Source organism: Ahaetulla prasina, chromosome 4, assembly GCF_028640845.1.
Source record: "Ahaetulla prasina isolate Xishuangbanna chromosome 4, ASM2864084v1, whole genome shotgun sequence".
Lineage (NCBI taxonomy): Eukaryota > Metazoa > Chordata > Lepidosauria > Squamata > Colubridae > Ahaetulla > Ahaetulla prasina.
Window position 1 is genome coordinate 58,401,440 of NC_080542.1, and position 24,466 is coordinate 58,425,905.

At 35.6% G+C, this 24,466-nt stretch overlaps 1 protein-coding gene across 5 annotated transcripts in view; it reads left to right on the top strand.

The window, feature by feature from the left end:
- The window catches only part of MOCOS (molybdenum cofactor sulfurase), a 62,515-nt gene that overhangs the window by 21,608 nt on the left and 16,441 nt on the right, over positions 1 to 24,466 (top strand). For all 5 annotated transcript variants that reach the window (XM_058180184.1, XM_058180181.1, XM_058180180.1 and 2 more), the window contains 3 exons: positions 8,874 to 8,990; positions 10,247 to 10,699; positions 18,389 to 18,551. In XM_058180184.1, the coding sequence (XP_058036167.1) occupies positions 8,874 to 8,990; positions 10,247 to 10,699; positions 18,389 to 18,551 (733 nt within the window). The remainder of the gene's footprint in view (positions 1 to 8,873; positions 8,991 to 10,246; positions 10,700 to 18,388; positions 18,552 to 24,466) is intronic.

A 24,466-nucleotide genomic window follows, 5' to 3' on the forward strand; every position in this document is an offset into this window, starting at 1 on the left:
CAGCTATTCATGTTCAAATTACTTTGCACAATCCTAAAATGATCTCTATTCAGGAGACTGCAGAATGTAACTATTTTTTATTTATGTTTAAATAATTTTTGTTTTTGTATTCTCTCTTCGTCTAGGGGCTGTATCTCTGTTTTTATTGTTAACGTGATTTTTATATTTGTTATATTTGTAGTTTTTATATATGGTTTCACTTGGATCATGCATTGCCCATAGTCACCTTCAATAAGACGGGTTGTTATATAAATTTGAATAATAAATAAATAAAAGTGTTGTGATAGTGCAGGGGTTATAATGCAGTATTGCAGGCTAACTGCTAACTGTCAGCAGTTTGATCCTAAATGGCTCAAAGTTGACTCAGCTTCCTATTCTTCCAATGGCGGTAAATGAGGACCCAAATTGTTGGGAGAAATATGCTGACTCTGTAAACCACATAGAGATAGGTGTAAAGCACTAAAGTGCTATTGCTGTTTCTGAATAATAAAATAAAAATAAAATAAAATAAAATATACTTCTATAATCCATCTATCTCACTTTGGATTATATATAAAACAGAAAAGGATTTGACAACATATATAAAACAGGATTTGCTTGATGATTGATATTTTGGACATTAGAAAACATAAACTGAAATCAAGTCTTCTAATGTTGAATGCTGAAAAATCTTCAATATGATTCAGATTAAATATATGAAATACATTCTAAGATAATATTGGTTTCCACCATCATTTAGAACACAGAACATACTGTAGAATAATAGATTGGAATGGACCGTGAAGACCTTCTAGTCAAAACCTTTACTCTGCCTGAAGATCTTATACCATGCCGGACTTTCTTTGGGGTTGGGATGGATGCTGTGATGACTGAGGGCATGGCACAGAGATAACACAGGCAGCTGGCAGTTCAAACTTCCCCTTTATTACTCCAAATTTCCCCAAATGTTCCCACGTTCCTGGCAAGTCCCAGAGCAAAGTTATGATAAACACCCCCACACACCTCAAGCAGCCTCTGTCCAGCTCCATGTGTATATACCACGGCTGCTCAGCAATAAATCCAACAGGGCAAATCAAGGAGTTTAGGAAGCAAAGGATCCAGGTAATTAGTCCAGAAAACCACAAAGAATGCAAGGAATCCAGGAAAGTTCAAACTTCAGGAATAAAGTATTTGTTCCGAACAAATGTCCCTCCCCACAGTCTCCTTAAGTCTCATTCCCCAGGTATGTCTGGGACAGGGCACTCTTCTCCCAAGCGGCCTGCTTTCTCTGTGCTGTTCTCGCTTTCGCTCCACTCTCCGTGCTCTTGGATCAGAAGAAGGTGGTCCTTTCTTATCACCTGAGCTCTGTCTCTCATGTTCACCAAGCCTCTCTTGGTCATCCTGCCCCTGTTCCTCCCTGCCTAAAAGGTGTCCTAATCCTGAAAGGTCCTGGCCTGATTGGCCCTTCCCTTTCTCATTTTCCTCTGAAGCCAAGGAAGCTGCCCCCTCAATCTCTGTCGACTCCAGTTCCAGCTTGTCTTCCTCTGCAGAGCCAGGCTACAATGAGGGCATGACAGATACCCATGATCATAAAAAGAATAACAGAACAAAATAATAGAGTTGGAAGGAACACTAGAAGTCCTCTAATCAACTTTCCATCCAAGGAGGAGACCCCTATAATGTTTCAGATAAATGACTGTTCAAGCTCTTAAAAACCTCCAATGATGGAACACCCACAACTGCTGGAGGCAAGCTGTTCCACTAGTTAATTATTTTCACTGTCAGGAAATTTTCCTTAGATCTAGGTTTGTTCTCTCCTTGATTGGTTTCCATCCATTGCTTCTATTCTACCATCAAGTACTTTGGAAAATATGTTGAAAATATGTCTTTGTGGCAGCCTCTCAAATACTGTAACACTGCTGTAATGTCACATCTAGTCTTTTCACTAGACTAAACATACCTAATCACTGCAAGCGTTCTTCATATGTTTTAGCCTGCAGCCCCTTAATAATCTTAGTTGCTCTTCTCTGCACTCTTTCTAGAGTTTCAACATCTTTTTTATATTGTGGTGACCAAAACGGTATGGTCTTACAAAGGCATTATAAAGTGATCTTGATTCTATTCCTCTGTTAATGCAGCCTAAGAGTGCATTGGCTTTTTGGTTCATGTTTAATACTAAATCAATACAATTGAACGACCAGAAATATTTTACAAGAAGAGTTCTCCACTCCTCTGAATACAACAAAATACCTTATGCCACCAGACTTGAAATCCTGGGTTTAGAAAATTTAGAACTACGCCGACTTCGACATGACCTGAGTTTAACTCTTAGAATCATCTATTACAATGTCCTTCCTGTCAAAGACTACTTCAGCTTCAATTGCAACAATACATGAGCACACAATAGATTTAAGCTTAATGTTAACCGCTCCAATCTTGATTGTAGAAAATATGACTTCAGTAACAGAGTTATTAATATTTGGAATACACTACCTGACTCTGTGGTCTCTTCCCAAAATCCCCAAAGCTTCAACCAAAAACTGTCTACTATTGACCTCACACCATTCCTAAGAGGTCTGTAAGGGGCGTGCATAAGAGCACAAGCATGCCTATCCTTTCTGTCCTATTGTTTCCTTTCGTTATATCCAATTAATATAGTTATTATATACTCATGCTTATATATATGCTTATATATTGTTTAGTTATTTCATGCTTATGCTTATAAATGTGACAAAATAAATAATATATAATATATATTTTATAAATTATAAAATATATATTATATATTTTATATTTTATAATTTATATATAAATTATATATGTGACAAAATAAATAAAATAAAAAATAAATAATAAATGGTTGTCCACTAAGACTCCTAGATCCTTTTTGCAGTTACTTATTTTGAGCAAGGTTCAATCTATTCTATACCTGTGCATTTGGTTTTTTCTTGTCTAAGTGTAAAACTTCACTTTTCTCATCATTTAATTTCATTTTATTTGATAGGGCTCAGCGTTTATCCTGATCTTTCTAGGTCTTGACCCTATCTTCTGGGGTGTTGGCTGTATCTGCCAGCTTGGAGTCATCTGCAAATTTGATGAGTTCCCCTTCTATCTTCTCATGTAAATCATTTATGAAAAAGTTGAAGAGTTTTGGGCCTAAGACAGAACTTTGGGGAACCCTACTGCTTATTTCTCTCCAAGTAAATGTACTTTCGTTAAGGACTGCACATTGAGTATGGTTTGTCAGCAAGTTGCGAATCTATCTGGTAGTGATGCTGTCTGTCTCACATTTTTCTAACTTACCAAGAAGTAGATTGTAGTCTGCTTTGTCAAATGCTTTTTGAAATCTAAGTGTATTATGTCTGCAGAATTTCACTTGTGGACTAATTTAATCACTTTGTCAAAGAATAAAATATGATTTTTTGGCATGATCCATTTTTGACAAACCTGTGTTGGCTTCTGGTCATAACTTTGCTGCTTCTAGGTATTTGTAGATCTGTTGCTTAATTTTCTTTTCAGGGACTTCCCAGGTATTAATATCAGGCTGATTGGTCTAGTTCGATGGCCCCCAATCTTTTGGGCACTGTGGAGAGAGGTTTTTCTGTGGACCATAGGGGGCATGATTTCATGTGCTGCCGGTATCATGTAGATAAGACTTCACTTATTTGTATGGACCAGTTTCTGGCATGCTGCGGCCTGGTGTTAGTCCACAGACTGGGTGCTGGGAACCCCTGGTATATTTGATCTAAGTATGGGTGTTGATCTAGGTAATTTCCTGGGTCCATATTTTCCCTTTTTTGAAAATGGAAACCACATCAGCTCTTTTCTACCTCTGGTAGTTTCCTCGTGCTTCAAGAACTTTGAAAAATATGATTCAATGATTCTGAGATCACATCTGCCAGCTCTTTCAGAACTCTAGGATGTAATCCATCTGGTCCTGGTGATTTGAATCTAGAGTAGACAGGTGTTGTCTTATCATTTTCTTGCCAATTTAACTTGTATTCCTAGTCTGTGCTTTATTATTCTTTTTTTGGATAGGCTGGGCTATTCTTTTCATTTTGTGTGAAGACAGATGCAAAGAATGAATTAAGCAGCTCTGCTTTCTTCTTGCTGCCCATCGCTTCCTTGCCATCTTCTCCCATTATTGGACCAGTTGTTTTCATGACACTTTTTTGTTTTTTACAAAAACATAATTTTTTGAAAAAAAATTATTTTTATTATTTTTAACATTTGTTGCAAACTTAGTTCATTCTGAGCCTTAGCTTTTCTCTTTGCAGAGTCAGGCTATATGATGTATCCTGTCTTAGTTATGTGTCCCTATTTCCACTTTTTTGTACTTGTTCTTTTTGTTTTTTAGAGAGTTCTTTATGCAACCATGTTGGTTTCTTCTTAGATTTCTTATTCTACTTTTTCAATGGTACTGTGCTGGACTGAACTTTTATAATCATATTTTTCAATTTCCCAAACTTCTTGAATTGTTTTTCCCTTTACGATTTTCATTCATGGAGTCCTTCTCAAACTCTCTTTAATTTTGTTGAAATAAACTCTTTTAAAACCTAAGACACTAGTTTTCATTTTGTTCTATTGCTTGTGGCGATATTGAATTTCAATATGACACCATCACTCTCCTCCAAAGTTCCTGCAATTTCATCCCTTTCTATCATATCTTCTCTGTTAGTAAGAATTAATTCCAGTAGAGGTGACTCTCTAGTTCCCTTCTCTACCTTTTGGATAAGAAAATTATCAATTAGGCTTGTCAGGAATCTGTTTGATCACTTGATGCAGAGTTTTTTGTCTCCCAATTGAAATCAAAGTAGTTAAGCCCTCATTATTACTTTAGTGTGTTTCTGCACACATTGGTAAATGGCAAAAAGTTGGCAAAAAGCTAATCTATTTCTTGTGCTTCATTGGGTATCCTTGACTAGATATCTACTGCAATGTCATTCTTTTTTCTCTTTATATTAACTGATATGCATTCAAGGAGGCTTTCATTGTTAGTTTTACACATTTGTGTTGAGATGAAGTGATTTCTTACATGAGGGTTTATCCTCAGAGCTGCTGGATGAGTTGACCTTCATCTACATCAGCGGTTCTCAACCTGTACTGGAGGTGGCACAATGTCATCATAAGGCAGAGGTGTCAAACTCAATTTCATTGAGGGCCACATCAGGATTGTGTTTGACCTTGGGAAGGCATGGCCAGGGTGGGCATGGCCAGCTCAACTTCACTTTTGTCGGGGGCACCTGTGGCAACCTGAGCGCTCTGCAGTGAAAACAGACCCCCGAGGTCTGTTTTTACCTGTGACAGCCTCCTGCAACCCTCTGCCAGCGAAAACAGAGCTCGGAGAGCCACCCACAGCCTCCCGAGCTCCCTTTTTTGCTGGCAGAGGCACCATGGGCCGGTCCTTTGCTGTTTCCAGGGTGGCCCCACGGGCCAGATCTTAAGCATCCCGTGGGCCAGATCTGGCCCTTGGGCCCTGAGTTTGACATCCCTGTCATAAAGGATCCACAAAAGCTTGAAGAAATGTTGTAATTTAAATCTTGAATTAAGTCTTGGGGGATGTCTGCAGCCAGGGTCCAGGGCCCAGAAGATATTTAAAGAAGTCCATGTGAAGAAAAGGCTGAAAACCACTGATCTAAGTCATTTATGAAGAGTTTGAAGAGCACTGGACACAAGACAGAACCTTGAAGAACCTCATTGCATGCTTCTCTCCATGTAGATGTAATTCCATTAGGGACTTCATGCTGAGGTGCAGTTGGTCAGCCAACTATAAATCCATCTGGTGATGTAACTTTATCACACATTGTTCTATCTTACCAAGAAACCTTACTGAAGTTCAAATATGCTATAACCACAGCATTTCCCTGATTCCCTAAATTGATAAATTTAGCCACTTTATCAAAGAATGCAATAAGGTTTGCCTGTCATGATCTGTTTTTAACAAATTCATGTTGGCTTCTAGTAATCACCTTGTTCATGTTTAGTGCTCACAAATCCATTGCTTGATTATCGTTTCCAAGATTTTTCCAGATATTGATGTCAAGCTGATTGGTCTATTGTTTCCTAGATCCACCTTTTCTCCTTTTTGAAGATTAACACCACATCAGCTCGTTTGCAGTCCTCTTGCAGTTCCCCCTGCTCCAGGAACTCTGAAGTGTTTCCAAGATCACATCTGTTATCACCTTCAGAACCCTGGGATGTAAACTGCAATTTGAACTCATCTAGAATGGATATGTGTTTTTATAGCAATTTCTTACCTATTTTGACCTTCATTCCTGTTCTGTCTCCCTTGGTGCTATTTTTGCTGGGTAGAACTATTTTTTCCTTTTGTGTAAAGACAGATGCAAAGAATAAATACATCAGTTCAGTTTTCTCCCTGCTGCCCATCACCTTCTTGCCATCTTCTCCCATTAGTGGCCTTTCCATTTCCATTTCCTTGACTTATTTTTTCTTCCTTACATGTTAAAAGAAGGTGGGTTTTTTTGCTTAGTTTTGGCATTTGTTGCAATGCCAAGTCTTAGTTCATTCTGAGCCTTAGCCTTCTTGACTCTATCCATGCATATTTAAACTATTTGTTGATATTTAGTTTTAGTTACCATATATACTCCTTTCTAATTTTTATAGTTACCTATTTTGTCCCTTAGTGTGTCAGAGAGCTCTTTATGTAATGATTCATCTGGAGGTTGTTGTTTTTTCTCTCTCTGTGATATAGTTTTGGTTGGGCCTTAATTATCTCGTTTTTCAAAGTTTTCCAAGTATCCAGAACTTTTTACCCCTTTAGGATTTCTATCTAAAGAATCCTTCCTGGTTCCTCTTTTAGTTTGTTTAAGTCAGCTCTCTCTCTCTCTCTCTTTCTCTTTTTTAAAATTTTTTTTTATTAAACAGGTTTTTTTTAAAAAATAAATTTTTACAATTTCCTTCTTTTCAACATTTTCACATCAGTAAACATTTCTTACATATCTATTTTTCTCCCTTACTTCAAATTATCATTTATACATATGATTCTAATATTGATTTATATACATAAAGATAACATTGTACTCAATTTCAATCATAGATTCTGTGTTGGTTCCATTTCCATTTGTTTGTTATTACATTTCAACTCCTATATCTTCCTCATTTACTCTTTATTTGCCCTTTATACCTCTCTTCTAACTATCCATACCATGTAGTATTCTGTTTCCTCCTTTTCTTGTATTTCCTTTGTGAGCTTGTCCATCTCTGCGCATTCCAAAACTTTTCTAATCAAATTTTCTTCCATTGGTGTATTATTGTTTTTCCAATTTTGTGCATATATTATTCTTGCCACTGTTATAATATGTATAATTAAATATTGTATTTTTGTCATATTTTCCTGGAAGTATTCCTGGCTTCATTTCTATAAACTGTCTGGTTATCTATTTTAAATATATTCTAATTTTACTCCAATATTGTTTTGCCTTGGGTAACGTCCACCACACGTGGTAGTATGTTCCCTGATTTTGTTTTCATTTCCAGCAGGTTGATGGGGTATTGGGAACATTTTGGCCAGTCTTGCCAGTGAAAGGTGTCATCTATAAAATATTTTATACATATTTTCGTTGTAGGCTACAGACATTGTCAGTTTGTAATTTTTATTCCATAATTTCTCCCATTCAGTGTTGTAGCTCAAATTTTTGGCCCAAATTATCGTATTTTCTTGACTACCTTCTCCTCCATTTTGTATCTCAATAAATAATTATATTTTTTTAATCAATTTGTCCTCTGTGCCTTGAAGGATCTTGTCTACTTTATGTGTTTCTTTTTTAAATCCATACTGTTCTAAATCTGACCTGTATCTGGATTGTATCTGCATATATGGCCACCAGTCAATGTCTGTAGCCTCTTCTTTTACTTCTTGTCTTGTTTTCAGTTCCTCCTGATCTGAAAGTTAGCTCTCTTAAAGTCTAAAACATTTGTTTGACTTTATTCAGTTACCTTACCTGTATTATATTGAATTCTAGTATGACATGATCACTTTCTCCCATAATTTCTACAACCACCACTCCTTCAATTATTTCATCCTTATTAGTAAGAAATGTAGCTGACCCTCTAGTTTCTGGCTCTACGTTTTAGTTGTCAGTTAGGCACCTCAGCAACGTGTTGTCCTAATTCATATTGCCTTGTTTTGAAAAGTCTTTCTAAAAATACAAAAATGAAGCAATATACCGGAGTGAAATGCTACTGATTCGAGTGAACTGGTATTTCTGACGATCAGCTGTGTCGCACCATTTATATTCTCTAGAAAGGAGGAAATCTTCTTTCTAGCGAATCAAAATCGCACAGCACAGCTGTTCCCCCCCCTTGCTGTTCTACTTACCTTCATAAGCCTCCTTTTTCCATGTGAAGCACGCTTATGGTGCGCACTGTGCATGAGTGGGCAGCGAACCAGTGACAAACCATGGAGGATTTCACCACTGCAATATGCTTTTATGCAATCTTGCTAAATGATTAAATTATTAATTTTATTGTATGCCAATGACTATTATATGGTTTTTTTCTCTTTTATTTTCTATTTATTATCCTCCTCTTTCTCCCCCTCCCTCCTCTTCTTTCTTGCTATACTAATTTATTTTAATTATCATAATGTATATCTAGTGTTTTTCCTCATTATTCATTCTTTACATGCTATCTTTGTGTGTGTTGTGTGTAGTGGTGGTGGTGATGGTGATAATGATAGTATATTTTACTATTTAAAAACATATTTCTCGTTTCTACTCTTGTATTCACACTTATATCCTCTCCAGTTATAAAATCTATTTAGAATTACCGTGTTTTGTTCATATTTCATGAATATTCTAATGATAGAAAACAATATTTGTTACTGTGTTAAGAATCTTTTTCTTTTCGGGGGTGGGGAAACCTCTTGAAACAAGGTGGACAAACTGGCTGGGCTCTACAACATCCATTTGCGCACAGGCTGTTTCTGTAATACTGGAGGTTGTCAGCAGTACTTGGGGATAAGCCATGATGACATCAAAAAGAACCTACAGGTATGTATATGTATATGTTCAATGTAGCAGTTCTACCGCTAAAATAATTAGAATCATTTTGCATCTGATCCATTAATTAGCAAGTATGTTAAACATGGAAAGAATTCTGAAGTGATTTATCTTGATCCAATTTTTTTTTTATATCTTAAAAATCTAATAACAAATCCATAGAATTATAAGTTGGAAGAGACCAGGGCAGGAAACCAAATAAAACCACCCTTGACAAATAGCTGTTTAGTTGTCTTTTTATCCAAGGATAAGGAGCCTTAATCTCTCTAGCAAACTGGTTTGTCTTTCAAATGGCTTATAGTTATAATGATTTTTTTTAATTTGCATTTATATCCCGCCCTTCTCCGAAGACTCAGGGCGGCTTACACTATGTCAGGCGATAGTCTTCATCCATTTTTAAAGTATCCAGCTATGCTATATCTTATACTTCTATGTTTAAGTTTTGCGTCTCAAATTATTTTAATCTGTTTCTTTTTAAGTTATCAAATTTGTGTAATGTTACTTCTTCTAAATTACTAACTTCCCCACTTAATGTTTGTATCATCTGCACTCTCATTTAAATGATTAATAAAAAATATTGAGAAATATAGGTACCAAGAGTGATTTTAATGTTAAGCAAGGTTTATGATAAAACACCTTGATTCAGTTGAAGTAAAACCATCAGTGTATACTTGGCTGAAATTATTGTTGACCCAGTATGTTTCTCATTAATTTGTCCTGACACGGAATTGTAAATGTATTCTATATTATCACTGATATATGTTATCACTACATAAACTTATTTTGTCATTGTTGTGAGATTATTAAATTTTCCTTTTCTGAAATCTTACATATGCATTTTTCTAAATTTAGCTTCAGTTCTTCTTAAGATTAAGAACACCAGTATTTCATAGTTAATTAATTCCAACGTTCCTGCAACTTCCAGAAATGAATTTTCCATACTGATCTGTATATACTGATCCTTTTCTGTCTTCTTCTATTATTTATGAACAAATATTCACAACTGTCCAAACTTCTATAATCTCCTGTCTCTGTGAAGGTTATGTCATAGATCATGAATAATCAGGAATGCAATTCTATAGAAAATTAGGTAAAGATGGATGGTTCTTATTCTGGAAGAGAGATCACCAAATCAACTATGTCATTAAAGCATTTAGACTATGTTTATAGAGAATCTCTATGCTCTAACTTATAAAATATACTTTAATAACATTTACAAAATATCTTTATATTTTGTTCCTAAATAGGCTGGTCATGTGTGTGGAGATGACATAGATATAATTGATGGACATCCCACGGGGTCTGTGAGAATTTCATTTGGCTATATGTCTACATTTGAAGATGTCCAAGCCTTTCTGAAATTCATTATAAGTATTAGATTATCTGCTTTCAATTTAGTAAAATGTCCACTCCAGACAGAGATCGTTCCAAAGATTGCCTCATTTCCCAGATGGAATAGCAACACTCATGATGAGAAGAATGCAACTGAACAGCATTTGGAAAGGATAATCAAGAATTTACAGCTAAGTCACCATTATGCATCAGTGATACCAGAAGGAAATGTGCATTTGACTGAAAGTTGTGCAGAAATCAACATATCTGAAGTTTTTACTAATTCAGTAGAAGTGCCAAATGGTAACAAGACAATTACAATCACCAATATTTTCCTGTACCCAATCAAATCATGTGCTGCATTTGAGGTAAATGGTTTCAGTAATATTTTACGGTCATGGGCAATATGAAAGCCGGAGAGTTTTTAAAGAGATATTATAACAAATAAATACAAAAATAAGAAAATACATAAAAAGATGCATGTTAAAAACCTTGTGGTGTGGATCAAGAAGTATGGATCCTCTGAAAATAAATTTGAAAGTAAGAATTAAATTACAATTTGAATAGGAGAAAGGGGTAATTAATGAAATATGTGGAAAATAATTTATTATTTTATGTTAAGTTTATTTTTATCTCCACCTCCTTTTTTCATATACAATACTTCCCAGTGTATCAATAAAGGCTAAGTGTGGCTCTTAGCCCTGAAATATGTTATTTTGAGAAACCTATTGATGTTCTGTATATTTCATTTTTTCTTATTTCTAGTCAATTTTGGAAAAAGTGATTTATACCCTATCCTAAAAATTATGACTCGTACCTGATGGACACATGATCACAGTTCAGGTGCTTGGCAACTGGTTCGCATTTACAACCAAGTTGTAGTGTCCTATGATCATGATTTGTGACCTTTCCAGCCAGTTTCTGACAAGCAACTTCAATTGAGGTAGCCAGATTCCCATATCAACGACACAATTTGTGTAGTGAAAAATTGTCATAAAAATGGATCTAATCATATGATGTCTTGTTTAATGATGCATCACTTAGTGACCAAAATTCTGGTCCCAATTATGTTCTTAAGTCAAGGACTATCTGTAAAACTAAACAAGTATTCCATATATCTATTTATTCTGGTTTAAGTCATGAAAAGAATGGAAATAGCGTATATAATTATGTGAAAAAGAAAATACACTCGCTTTGAGTTCTGTGGTTTTATGTTTCAGAACATAGTAAAAAGTAAGTAAATAGAACCTCAGATGAACAACCACATATGACATAATACAGTATGTCATCATTTATTTTATGAAAAGAAAGCCAAAATAGAGAAGCCATGTGTGAAAAACTAAGTACATCGTTACTATTTCCATAGGTTGAAGAGGTTAAGTAGCCAGGTGCTGCTAATCAAGTTCCTCGATCAACTGATCATCAACAAATGTGACTACCTTTATAAAAGCCAAAGTTTTAGGAGTTTGCTGGTCTCTAGCATTGAATGTGCATTAATACAGTGCTAAAGAGTAAAGATATCAGCAATGATCTTAGAGAAGCAGTTATTGCTGCCCATTAATGTGGGAAGGGTTATAAGGCCATTTACAAACAATTTAAAGTCCATCATTCTACTGTGAGGAAGATTATTCATAAGTGGAAAACATTCAAGACAGTTTCCAGTCTTCCCAGAAGTGAACATCCTAGCAAATGTACCCCAAGATGAGATCATGCAATGCTCAAAGAAATTGCAAAAAAAATAAAACAAAACCCAAGAGTTACATTTCAGACTCTACAGGCCTTAGTTAGCATGTTAAATGTTAAAGTTCATGACAGTATATTTAGAAAAAGACTGAACAAGTATGGCTTGTTTGGTGATTTAGGCTGATGTCATGGCGATATCGGACGTGAAAAGCAGGTCTCCGTGTGCCCATGGAGAACGCCAAGTTCTCCACATTAGAAGTCTCTGAAAGGAGCTAAAACCACCTTTGAGAGGTGGTGAAGAAAAGAGGGGTACCCTGCAAGTTGCGGAGAGTCGCAATCTCTCCTGCTTGTTCCAGGGTTCCCCCCTCCCTCTCCTTCATGATGAGGAGAAGAGGCAGCCAAAAGCTGGGATAGCCGAGGCAACAAAGAAAGTGCAGGAGCGGTGTAAATGAACAATGAATAGAGCTGGGTAAGATGATTTCTTTTTTACTCAAAATCTAACTTTAAAAAGAAAAGGGGGGAAAAAATCCGAAAGAGATTCTTAACTATTTATTAAAGCGGCAAATAATCACATAGAGAAAAACTACAGAATTGAAAGAAAAGAACAAAGAGAGGAAAAGTTAAAAATTTCAAAGCACATAAAATTGAATGGCTAAATTGGGCAGGCATTATTTTGGAAAGGCATTTCATAATGCTGGACCTATCTATTTTAATAATTAATAATTTAATATTTTAATAATTAATAATAGATAACTTTCTTCTTATAAATTGAATTTAAGTTGGATTTAATAGCTCTTAGAACTGAAACAATGCTGAAATCTAAGCTGAGACCGCCCTCTGCTGACGAAGGAAAATATATCATATTTTACAATCCTGGGAAAATTTTTGATTAGAAAAGTAAGCAACATTTATTTGGAGAACTGTGGTGATATTTACTGTTCTATACTTATCTACCTTATGAATATGGGAGGTTCAACAGTGAGAACAAGGAAGATACCTAAGTAAAGCAATTTTTAAATGCTATTAAACTTATAGAGGGGACATAAGGAGATATTTGGAGAGTTTCCTGAACGTCTGATTGAATAACCCTGTGATATAAAAGAACTCTGACTGCAGTATTCTTTGAAGAGCAACTTTAGGCCTGAACCTATGGTTGTTGAACTATTGAGTAAAAGTGGTCCTTATTAAAATAAGACTAGATGCTCCATATGGGGGAAATGAGTGGAAGTGCAAAAGAAATATTGTTGATGTTCAAAAGCATTAAGGACTCTGACAAAGAACTTTAGGGAGATTAACAATTTAATGCAAAACATAGATGGGAAAATAGAAAATACTCTACAAGGGACAATGAATAAAGACCAAGATGCCCAGGAGAAGGAGGAGACAACAGAGAGAATGGAGGAAAAAACAGAACAGATAAATCAACAAGCAAAACAAGAAGAGAAGATAATAAACACCATAATGAAACAAATCAGGGGGGAAGTATCTTTAAGGGATTTAAAGATGGAATGGGAAGATACCATTGAAAAAGAGATAGGGTTTGGGCAGATACCCTGGAAGCTTGGCAGCATAAGAGGATAGAGATGGGAGGAATACTTAGACTAAACAGTAAAAATGCAGAGGTAGAAAGAGACAAAGATCCTAGAGAAAAGTATGGGAGGCAAGCTAAAAAACAAATAAAAATGGAAATATTAAAATAGGCAAGAGATGATGGATAGAAAGGAAATATTATTTCTTGGTTCCCCCCCTTCTTTCTTTAATATAATGGGGGCCTTATTAAAAGTTAGAATAGAAGTAGAAATAAAGATATACATATTATAAAAGTAATAAATAGATGGAAGATTAGAGGTTGAAAGATGGATTTAATATGTATGTTTAAATAATATGGTGATTGTTATTAGGATGAAGTAAGAGAATTAGATTTTAATACAATATATATATTATACCAGGATTAGTAAGGATGGCCTGATTAAATAGAATAAATTAAAGAATTAAATGGAAAGATTCGAGGTTGAAAGATAGTATTATTATGCATACATGTTGTAATGAATGTGAGGCCATTTGTCTGATAGATAAGCTTGGCCAATAGTGGGTCATGCAATAGGACAATGATCTAATCTACAATAGAATGGCTAATAAAGAAAAGAGTCAAGGTGTTTCAATGGTCAAGTCAAAGCCCAGACTTCAGCCCAATTGAAATGCTATAGTAAAGAGCTGTGCATAAACAAATGCCCAAAAATCTCAATGAACTGAAGCAATGTTGTAAACAAGAGTGAGTCAAACTTCTTCCACAACAATGGATTGATGAGGATTATTTCAAGTTATTGCTGCTAAAGGTGGCTCTACAAGCTATCATAAAGTGTATTTAATTTTTCACACATAGTTTCTCCATTTTGGCTTTCTTTTGTAAAATAAATGATGACATAGTCTAACATGTCATGTGTTGTTCATCTGAGGTTGTATTCACCCATTTTTAAGAACTGCTAAAGGCAAAATTATTTTTACTATGTCCTGATACATAAAATCATAGAACTCAAAGAGGGTGTACTTTCTTTTTCACAGGACTGTAACTATTTGGAAATTATTTGAAAATTAACACATTGTATGCCACTATTGTTTTGATGATGAAAATACTAGTCTAGAACCCAGCATCAAGTCAGCAATTAGCTATGGAATTCACTGGATAACCTTGGGCCAGTAAATCTCTCTCTCCCAACTTATTTTACAGGATTATCGTGTGAATAAAATAAAACAATAAATAAAACAACATAACTAAACTGAACTGAACTGAACTGAACTGAACTGAACTGAACTGAACTGAACTAAACTAAACTAAACTAAACTAAACTAAACTAAACTAAACTAAACTAAACTAAACTAAACTAAACTAAACTAAACTAAACTAAAATAAAATAAAATAAAATAAAATAAAATAAAATAAAATAACAGCAAAGCCATTGTGGTATATGCCAAACAATTCCATTCCCAGAATGGGTTTTTTTTTTGAGAACTGTAAATACAGGTAGTCCTTGACTTACAACCATTTGTTTAGTGATCATTTGAAGTTACAACTCTAAAAAAATAGACTTAACGATCGTTTTTCATTCTTATAACACTTGCAGCATCCCCATGGCCACATAATCAAAATTGGGATGTTTAGCAACTGGAATTTTATGACAGTTGCAGTGTCCTATGCTATGTGACCACCCTTTGACAAACAAAATGATTCATTTAGCCACCATGTTACTAACTTAATATCTGCAATGATTCACTTAACAACTGTGGCAAGAAATGTCACAAAATGGGGCAAAACTCACTTAACAACTGTCTTACTTAGCAACAGACACAATAGGTTCAATTGTAATTGTAAGTCAAGGGCTACCTACATTATGTAAAACATATATTATGACAGTTGGTTTTTAGCTTTAAAAAGGTCTTGATTTGTAGTGTTCAGACTGATCCTTCCAATTGGACTGTTATTTTTGAACTGCTTTTTTTAAAACTTTTTTTTAGTCTAGTTAGTACTACAATAGTGATGTCATACCTGTTGCTGTTGATTTAGACTGAGGTGTGATCATAGAATTGTGGGATCGGAAAATATCAGAGGTCATTTAGTCCAGCAGCCTGGCCAATCCTCATATCATCTCTGACTAATGGCTGTCCAATCTTTTCTTGAAAACCTCCAGTGAGGACTTCCCCGTGACTTCACTAAATAAGCAGGTTAACATTCCTTAAATGTTCTCACATTCAAGAATTTCCCCTGTAGATCCAGAGTTTTAATCTCTCTCTGTTAAGTTTCCACCCACTAATTCTTGTCATATGCTTAGATGCTATGAAGAACCTTCTGCCCTTATAATATCATATATTGGAAGATGCCATCATGTCTTGCTTTAGTCTTCTTTAGGCAACACATAACAAGTTCCTTTAACCAGTCTTCATAGGATTTAATTTCCAAAGCTCTTAACTCCCTTATTGTTCTTCTCTACAATCTTTCCCATTCTTTGCTGGGGTTTTTTGTATTGTAGCAGCAAGAACTGAACGCAATATGAACACAAGTATGGTTTGACCAATGCACTATAAAATAATAGTATCACTTCTTGTTTGTCACTGCCACTAGATAGCCCATACCACAAAAATCAACTCCATAGTAAGATATTTTATTGAGTTAGGCTACAATTACAGAATCTTGCAAGCCCGATTATGCTTTGTCTCCTCTCCTGATATCTCAGTGAATTGGGAGCATTTTCCTGATCTGCTTCTGAATATTATCTTGATTCCTGAGACTTAAAGAATCTTTTAGCCTTCTTTGCCTTCGTAACAGTTCTTTCCTATCTCAGTCCAGGCCATTTCTTGTTCTCTACAAGAGGTCATCTATGCCATGATGGCCCCCCCTTGCCCCCAAGGAAGGCACCACGATCTCCACCCGGGCCATCATGGGGATGATGGTGCCACTTACCATCGGGTTGTCTTCTTTCTCATTGTTGCTGTCATAGAAGACCGGACCCTTTTCAGGGTTGGTCAGAATTTTCTCCTCCTTGCTGGACTGAGGAGAGGACTCAATGACTTGCTGCCTCATGCATGTCGGTTTTCTTCCTTGTGATGATCTAGTCACCCTATAGGTCGTCAACATTATTATGACTAGGACAAGAATTCTTTGCTTCTCTTCCAGTAGTTCTATGCCCCTCTCTTCTATCTACCATTGTCTTGAACTTATACTAAATTTTTCTCAGTACCTTAGGCAAACAATTTCAGTTCCAAGGAGATGTTGTGAAAATCCAGGCTTTTTACACTTTAGAAGATATATTTACATCAACTTGATGCTTAAAGGCATCTGTAATTTAAAAGTTAATAAAAATTGAGGTTAAAACAATGATTCGCCTTCAGTTAAAGTATTTTCCTATACAATTTTTTTTAGTAATTCAGAGACATAAACATTGAAAACATTTTGAATCTTCAAATGGCTAGTGATATAACCAATTCAATGCTATACAAGTTTCTAAAAATTGCCCAATTTAATAAAAGTATTTACACTCAGACATTTATTGGATTAGAATCTTCAACAAATAATATGTAACAAATAAAGATAACCTGAAATTAAGCTTTTTGCTGCTGATTTAAAAAAAAATCAGTATAGAAATGGGGGTTTTTTGCCTTCTTTTGGCAATTATAATTTTGCCAGAATATTTTTTTTAATTGTGTATAGATTCCAGAGTATAGTCTTGGAGTGTTTACATAAAAGTGATGTAATAGATAGCAAAATATGTAAGCTTCTGTTTAAAATGCAATTTCTGCAATTTGCATGATTACTTAAATTAGGCCAAGAGAAATTAGTCAATAGAAAGTTTATTTCAGAATCATGTTAATGTATACATTATACATTAAATATAATTAAAATTATACTAAGATATTCATTGTTACAAAGAGAATTCAAAATATCCCTGTCTAACTTACGTTTATCGCATTGGAACCTTACTTACCCATGCCTCACTATTGACACTAGTTATAGTATTAGAAAACTTGCTTTTTTCTCTCCCAGGAATGTATGAATAGCCTATGACTTCTTTATTCAACGTTTTTTTAAAAAATGAAACCATTAGGAATGCATTAGAGTAAGCAGAAGCCCAGCAGAAAGAGATGAGACAAATAATGAGATGAGAACTGTTGCTTTCCGTATACCACTCTTACCAATCACCTTGCTTCCAGGACTGTTGAAAAGTGAGGTCCATACACCTGAAATGTCCCACATTGTTATTTTTCTTTTAGTTAATGTTTTTAACATTCGGTATAGGATTATTTTGCTTTTTTCTCTGTGAGGAAAAAACGAATAGGAATTCTGTTTCATTTTTTTAAACATTCCAATAAGGGATAGCTGCTTCAAAATTAAACCAGAACTTGTTTTAGATTGCTAAAGCACTAGAATGCAACTTTTTATTGGCCATCAAACCAAGCTTAATAGTATCTTCCAAGAACTTTACAATTGAATTGAATTGAATTGGAAAGTGTAGGATAGTGATATGACGTTGGTGAGATTATAGCATTAATATACAGACATTGGAGTAGAAATGCTTCTTTAAAAAAACAACAACCTTTTTTAGATTAAATGGTTTAGCAAATCTTTTAAATTTGCTATATAGTTTTCTTGTTTCCAAATTCTAAATTGCAGAAAGTTGAAATTTGACTATGCACTCAGAAAGAAGCCTGCAACTGAAGAAAGAAGTTGAACTGCCTTAAAGTGTGCTATGTATATAAGACAATATACATACCTTACTGTTGTAATGAGCTGAAAAGAAATACACATATATGCCAGTTTTTTTTAAATGTTATTCAATGTCTGTTGAGTAAATAACAGTTCTGTTTTCCTTTACCTTCTTCAGGTTATGCAGTGGCCTATTGGAAACCAAGGCTTGTTGTATGATCGTAACTGGATGGTTACAAATCAGAATGGAGTTTGCATTACTCAGAAGCAGGAACCACGGCTATGTCTTATACAACCTTTAATTGACCTGGAGCAAAATGTGATGATCATTAAGGCAGAAGGTTGGTATACACAGATTGTGTCTTCTACTACTGTGAAAGGGTTATCAAAATATTCATTTTATAAGATTATTATTTTATAAGATTATTTTAATCCTAAAAATTATTATTATTTTAAATATTCATCCTATAAGATTATTATAATCATAATAAATTATAATAAAATAGATTATAAATCAGGAGATAGTGGTTCTATATTTGTGTTTAGACTTCTTGAAAAAAATATTGAGGCATAGCAAATTAAAATCATTACTCTCTGTTTCAAGATATTCTTGAGAATTGGATACAGAAACTGATTGGTACACAATGCAGATGGCAAAGTACCGACATAATATATTGGTATCTGTCAATCTAGCTGCCTCTGTTTTGAATTAACTGAAGTTTCCAGACCATTTTCAAAGGTTGTCCCACATACAGCATATTGCAATAAATTGACCAGGAAATTATTGGAGCATGAATAAACTGTTGCAAGGTTGTCTCTGTCCAAGTGTAGAGAGTAAAGAAGATGACCTTGATGGAGAGAGGGAAAATCTGTTATTAGGCAATAGGCAGATGAACATTGCAAAAACCCAGATGGATTATGGATCTGAAAACATTTAAACAGACATTAATATGAAGAGGAGGAGAAACACATCAGGCCTGCAAGATTCTATAACTGTAACCAAACTGGCATCTGCTTCTTGGTCTACCTTGTAAGGTATTATCACAGTTAGTGAAAAGCACCTTGTGACTTGGGTTTATAGTGACAAGGATGGATATAGGAACATTTCCGAACTGTAAACCTTCTCCTTTAAGGTGAGTGCAGATCTCTCTTGAACAGGCAGGGCACCACTCAGCTATACAGATACTTACCAACAAACAATATTTGTCTTGTTTTGTCTGGATTGAGTTTCAGTCTAATCCATTATCCTGTCCAAGCTTGGTTCAGAACACCAACTGTTTCACCCATAGTAGATGAAACGGAAAAGTAGCTGTAGGAGATGAGCAAGCAGAGCCTGAAGCAGGGGTTGGGGTTAGGGTTAGTGCGTCGAATTCCTTTGCACACACAAGACATCTAAGTCCAGCCCACATTGAATTCCATTGACTCTTAACTTTCACCAATTTGCTTTGGCCATTAGAAATTCAGATTTTTGAGAGCATTAGCATGCAATAAACCTACATTCATTTGAACTGCCTGGATTCCTGATTTCCTTCATTTGATGGTAGTCCTGGACATCTTCTGTATATTGCTGACATCTCAGCTCACATACCTGGATAACTTCTGCCAACTATTTAAGCTAAATGTAAAAAGTCATATGGGATAAAATGGAGCCCATAAATCTAATGTATCCTATCCAAATAGGAGTGGGAGCAGTGTAGTATAGTGCCTCCACATCTTAACACTGACAACCTGTTTAGGAGAATATTATCATTGATGGTACTGGAAGCTGCTGGAGAGGTCTAAAAGGTTCAACAGAGTTGCCCTTCCTCTTTTTCCTGGCAGACAGTATTCTGTAAGATAGCCAAAATACTATTCCATACTGAGGCCTGAAATCAGACAGAAATAAATCTATAAAATTAGTTTCATCTAAGCAAATCTAGAATAGATAACATGCCAATGTTCAAACTGCTTACCTAGGAAGGGAATATTGGCCACTGGTCTGGTTCCAGATTTAATTTCTGATCATTGTGTCTTTTAAAGAAGCTGCAATTGCTCTGACTCCCTCCCTCCTTCCCTATCTTATGTCATGCTGGACCCAACCTGAAATCCCTTCCTACTAGATTTTATAAGCCAAGAAAAAACAACAATAAAGCACACAGATGGTAGAAAAAACACATCCAAGTACCTTGTCCCTCCTCAGCCCTTAAAAACTGAAACTCATCCAGTATGACAGGAAGGACATTTCTGTAATTCCACTTCTATAAATGCATTACCTGCAGACTGTTATGCAAATTCAAGCAACTTTATCACAAATTTCTCAAAAACATGAGAAACTAATGCTGTACAACTATAGCTTTCTTCAGGCCAGATTAAAACAGGCCTCTTACCACTTGGAAAAGCTCTGTTTGGAAAGGGGTGATAAGGGGCTTCAAGTTTTATTTGATCATATTCAGCGTCAGTTTTTCTTCACTTGCATTCTAATTTTTCCTGAATTGATACTCCTTAGTTCAGATTAGTGGTGTTGTTGTTAACTGTAGGTGGCAGTAGTGGGTTGCTACCGGTTCTCCCCAGTTTCCCAAGAACTGGTAGTTAACATTTTGAGTAGTTTGTAGAACTGGTAGTAAAAATTCTGCCTGGCCCCGCCCCCAATCTATTGCTGCCTCCCAACTCCCAGCTGATCGGCTAGAAGGAAAAAATCAAGACTCACTTGTCAAAGAAAAGGAAAAAAAAAAACAAGACACCGTCCCTTTAAATTGAGAAGCCAAGAAGTTTCCCAACTGAACGGCTCGCTTCTCAGCCAGGAGATCACTTGGCAAAGAAGAAGTGGGGGGGGAAACGCTGTCATTTTAAATTGACAGAGCTGGAAGCTCCTTTCTGGGTCAGCTGAACAACAAATTGGATAAGAGGAGGAATTCTTATATGGTTCAATGTTTTTGAAGTTTTGGGGTTTGTGCAACATGGGCTTTGTGTTTCTAAAAAGGTTTGGGTGATTTCCATTGTGAAGTATCCTGTCTTGAATGAGTTTTCTGCCTGCTTGTAAATGGAGCCGAAGTTCAGGCTTCCACTTTCTATGATCTCTAAGCACACTGTTTTCTGCTTACAAAGTTTTCTTTATGCAGCTGGCAGGAATGTGGAATTCCAGACAGGTTCCTTGCTAGCAGCTTGATTATTCCTTAATTATCTGGGATATTTTATTTGGGAAATGAAGAGCGGGGAGTTTGATTCCTTCCCAGAACAGATTAGTGGGGTGGGGAGGAAATGGGGATTTTGAAGTAACCTTCCCCTGGAGTGGGGAGGGAATAGGGTTTTTAGGCTTGCTGTCAAACATCAGCCATAATACTAATGATTGTTTTGAACAATATGCAGGTTGTATTACATGAATGGCTATTTTATATGTGAAATTATGACTGAAACCTGTATAGGTTCACACTGTCAGGAAGTTTGTCCTTAGTTTTAGGTTGCTTCTCTCTTTGTTGAGTTTCCATCCATTGCTTTTTGTTTTGCCTTCTGGTGCTTTGGAAAATACTTTGCCCCCCCCCCTATTTCTAGCAGCCCCTTAAAAGCCTGTTGCCTATCACACCCTTGGGCAAAGCATGTGAGCCATTTCCTCCTTTCAGTGGTCCATGAAAGTGCATCTATAGCAGAGGTCTCTAACCTTGGCCACTTTAAGACTTTAAGACAGCAAAGCTAGCTGAGGAATTCTGGGAGTTGAAGTCCATAAGTTTTAAAGTGGCCAGGTTTGGAGACCCCTGATCTATAGTATGTAGATAATAAAGTTGAAAAAAGGTGAACAACATTTTTGCAGAACTATAGATATGTTGAGGCTGGGTGTGACAAGGAATGGCTGGGAGGGGAGGGGCCAGGCGAGGTACCCCTTGACATGAGAGACATTGAGTTGGCCATGCCTGCCCAGTCATATGACCATCAAGCCACACCCACTGTCACAGGACCATCAAGCCACGCCCACAGAACCGGTAGTAAAAAAAAATTAGAACCCACCCCTGGTAGGTGGCCACCAGAATTCTTCGGAACACTGTTTTTGTCATCCCTCTCTTAAGAGATACTCCCTGGGAATCAAGTTTCACAGAATCAGACTTCAGGAAGATTGTTCTATGCTGTGGGCATATGTCTGCATTTTATACATACATACATATATACATACATACATACATACATTAAAGGTATTAAACTTCTCAAAAACTGTATGTAGATAATTAAAACAAATAAGTGATCAAGGCATTGAAATAGAAGTGGGAAGATGTGAATTCTAGTCTTGCCTCAAGCATAAGAAACCAGATGGGTAACTTTGGGCTAGTATCAGCTCTGGGAAAAAGTCAGTGGCAAACTACTTCAACAAGTGGTGTCCAGAACACTATGTAAACTTGTCCATATATTTGCCAGGAGTCAAGGAAATACAAATTAAGGGGCGGTAGTTGCACCTCATATCTAAACATTTAAAAATTTGTCCTTATTGAGGGAGTTAATTGTTCTGTATATTAAACATTAAGAAGACTTCGTATGAAGAGGACATTCAGTTTAGCAGCCCAGATTGCCTCTGGTTTGGGAAATTTGATTTCAGCCCTGCCAATGTCACTAAGGTATGTTGCCTGGGTCCCCAAGCCTGCCTATCTTTTTTTACTTTTGGTTCCATTGTTATTTTATTCAAAGAAAGCTAAAATACAAAACTACAAAAAATAAAATAAACACAAAACAAACAAGACATTAAGAAAACTAACACATTTGCACATATTATATCCTTAGTTGAATACTGATTAATATTAGTTTGACTATTAGTTTCCCACCCCTTGCAAAACAGGCCCAAAATGTTTTAATTACTAAATATATTTGCAAATTATTAACCTATCATGTTATATTAATGACAACATAGTTAACAAGAATAATAATAATAAAAAGGAAGGACTCAATTTTCAAAACTCTATGTTAACAAACTTATTGTAATGAACTCACTGAAAATTTACCATAGCATCTTATCTATTCCAAATCTTTCCAAGAGTTAACAGCAATTTGTCCTGGATCAAATATTCATGTTTGTTTTTTTAATACAAAGTGTTATCAATTGCTGTTTGGTTAAATATAATAAAAAAACTCCAAAGTTGGCCTATCTTCTGACCCAAAAAATCCAGATGAAATTGTTTGCAGTTAAATGTGATAAAACTATTCCCCAGTGTCCTTCAGTCCTAGGGAAAACCAATTTATCACTTCTCCACTCAGTTAGGTTGCTGCTGTTGTAAAAAAGTGCAGGCTTGAATTTCAGCAATCAACTCTGTTAGTTCTAAGTCTGTACAGTCCATATTTCTTTTCAATAGATCTGTTCTTTCAAATCACATTTCTTGTGTGAATCTAATTTATCCAGAGCTACTTGCACCTGAATTCCACAGCCATTATCATTTTATCAAATTTTTTTAAAAAGCTTTCAATTAAATATTGCATGTTACCAAACAGCGGTGGGTTCTAACCAATTTTACCACGGGTTCGCATCGCACACGTGCTTTGCTGCTGCCATGCAAAAATGTTGCCATTCTCCAAGTCATGTGAACCATGGGGAACAGCATGATTGCTCCATCACCCAGCCAGCACTCTTGAGGATCTGACACATACTGCTTATCTTTAGACATTTTTCTCCTGCTGTTAGGAGTTCTGCAGCATCCAATATAGCTTCTAGTTGCACTTGCTGGAAGTTGCATCATATCCAGTTCTAATACATTGAATAGGCCATTGGGGATATCAATAGCAAGAAATAAGAGCCTGAAATTAGGGGCTTATGTTAAGGTAATTGCACCATTCTTCAAGGAGCTATTGTCCACATCCCCCAATAGTTCCAATGGTCTACTGTATGCTGCTTACCTTCAGGCATTTTTCTCATGCTGTTGAGAAGCTTGCATCTATCCAAGCCAGCTTCTAGTTACACAGGGCCTTGTTTCCCAAGCAGTAGTAAAAATATATAGAATAGAATAGAATAGAATAGAATAGAATAGAATAGAATAGAATAGAATAGAATAGAATAGAATAGAATAGAATTTTTTATTGGCCAAGTGTGATTGGACACACAAGGAATTTTTCTTATATAAAAGGAATATAAAAGGAGACATAATACTAGTCAATTTTATAAAGCATGAGGAATTCAATAAGCTATATATAAATTATAGTTTATATTTTGAAATATGTTGATTCATGAAAATGGAATTAGTGTTTTATCTATTAATATTTATGCCATTTATCCAATTAAATGCAGTATTTGTTAGTTGGAAAGAAAAAT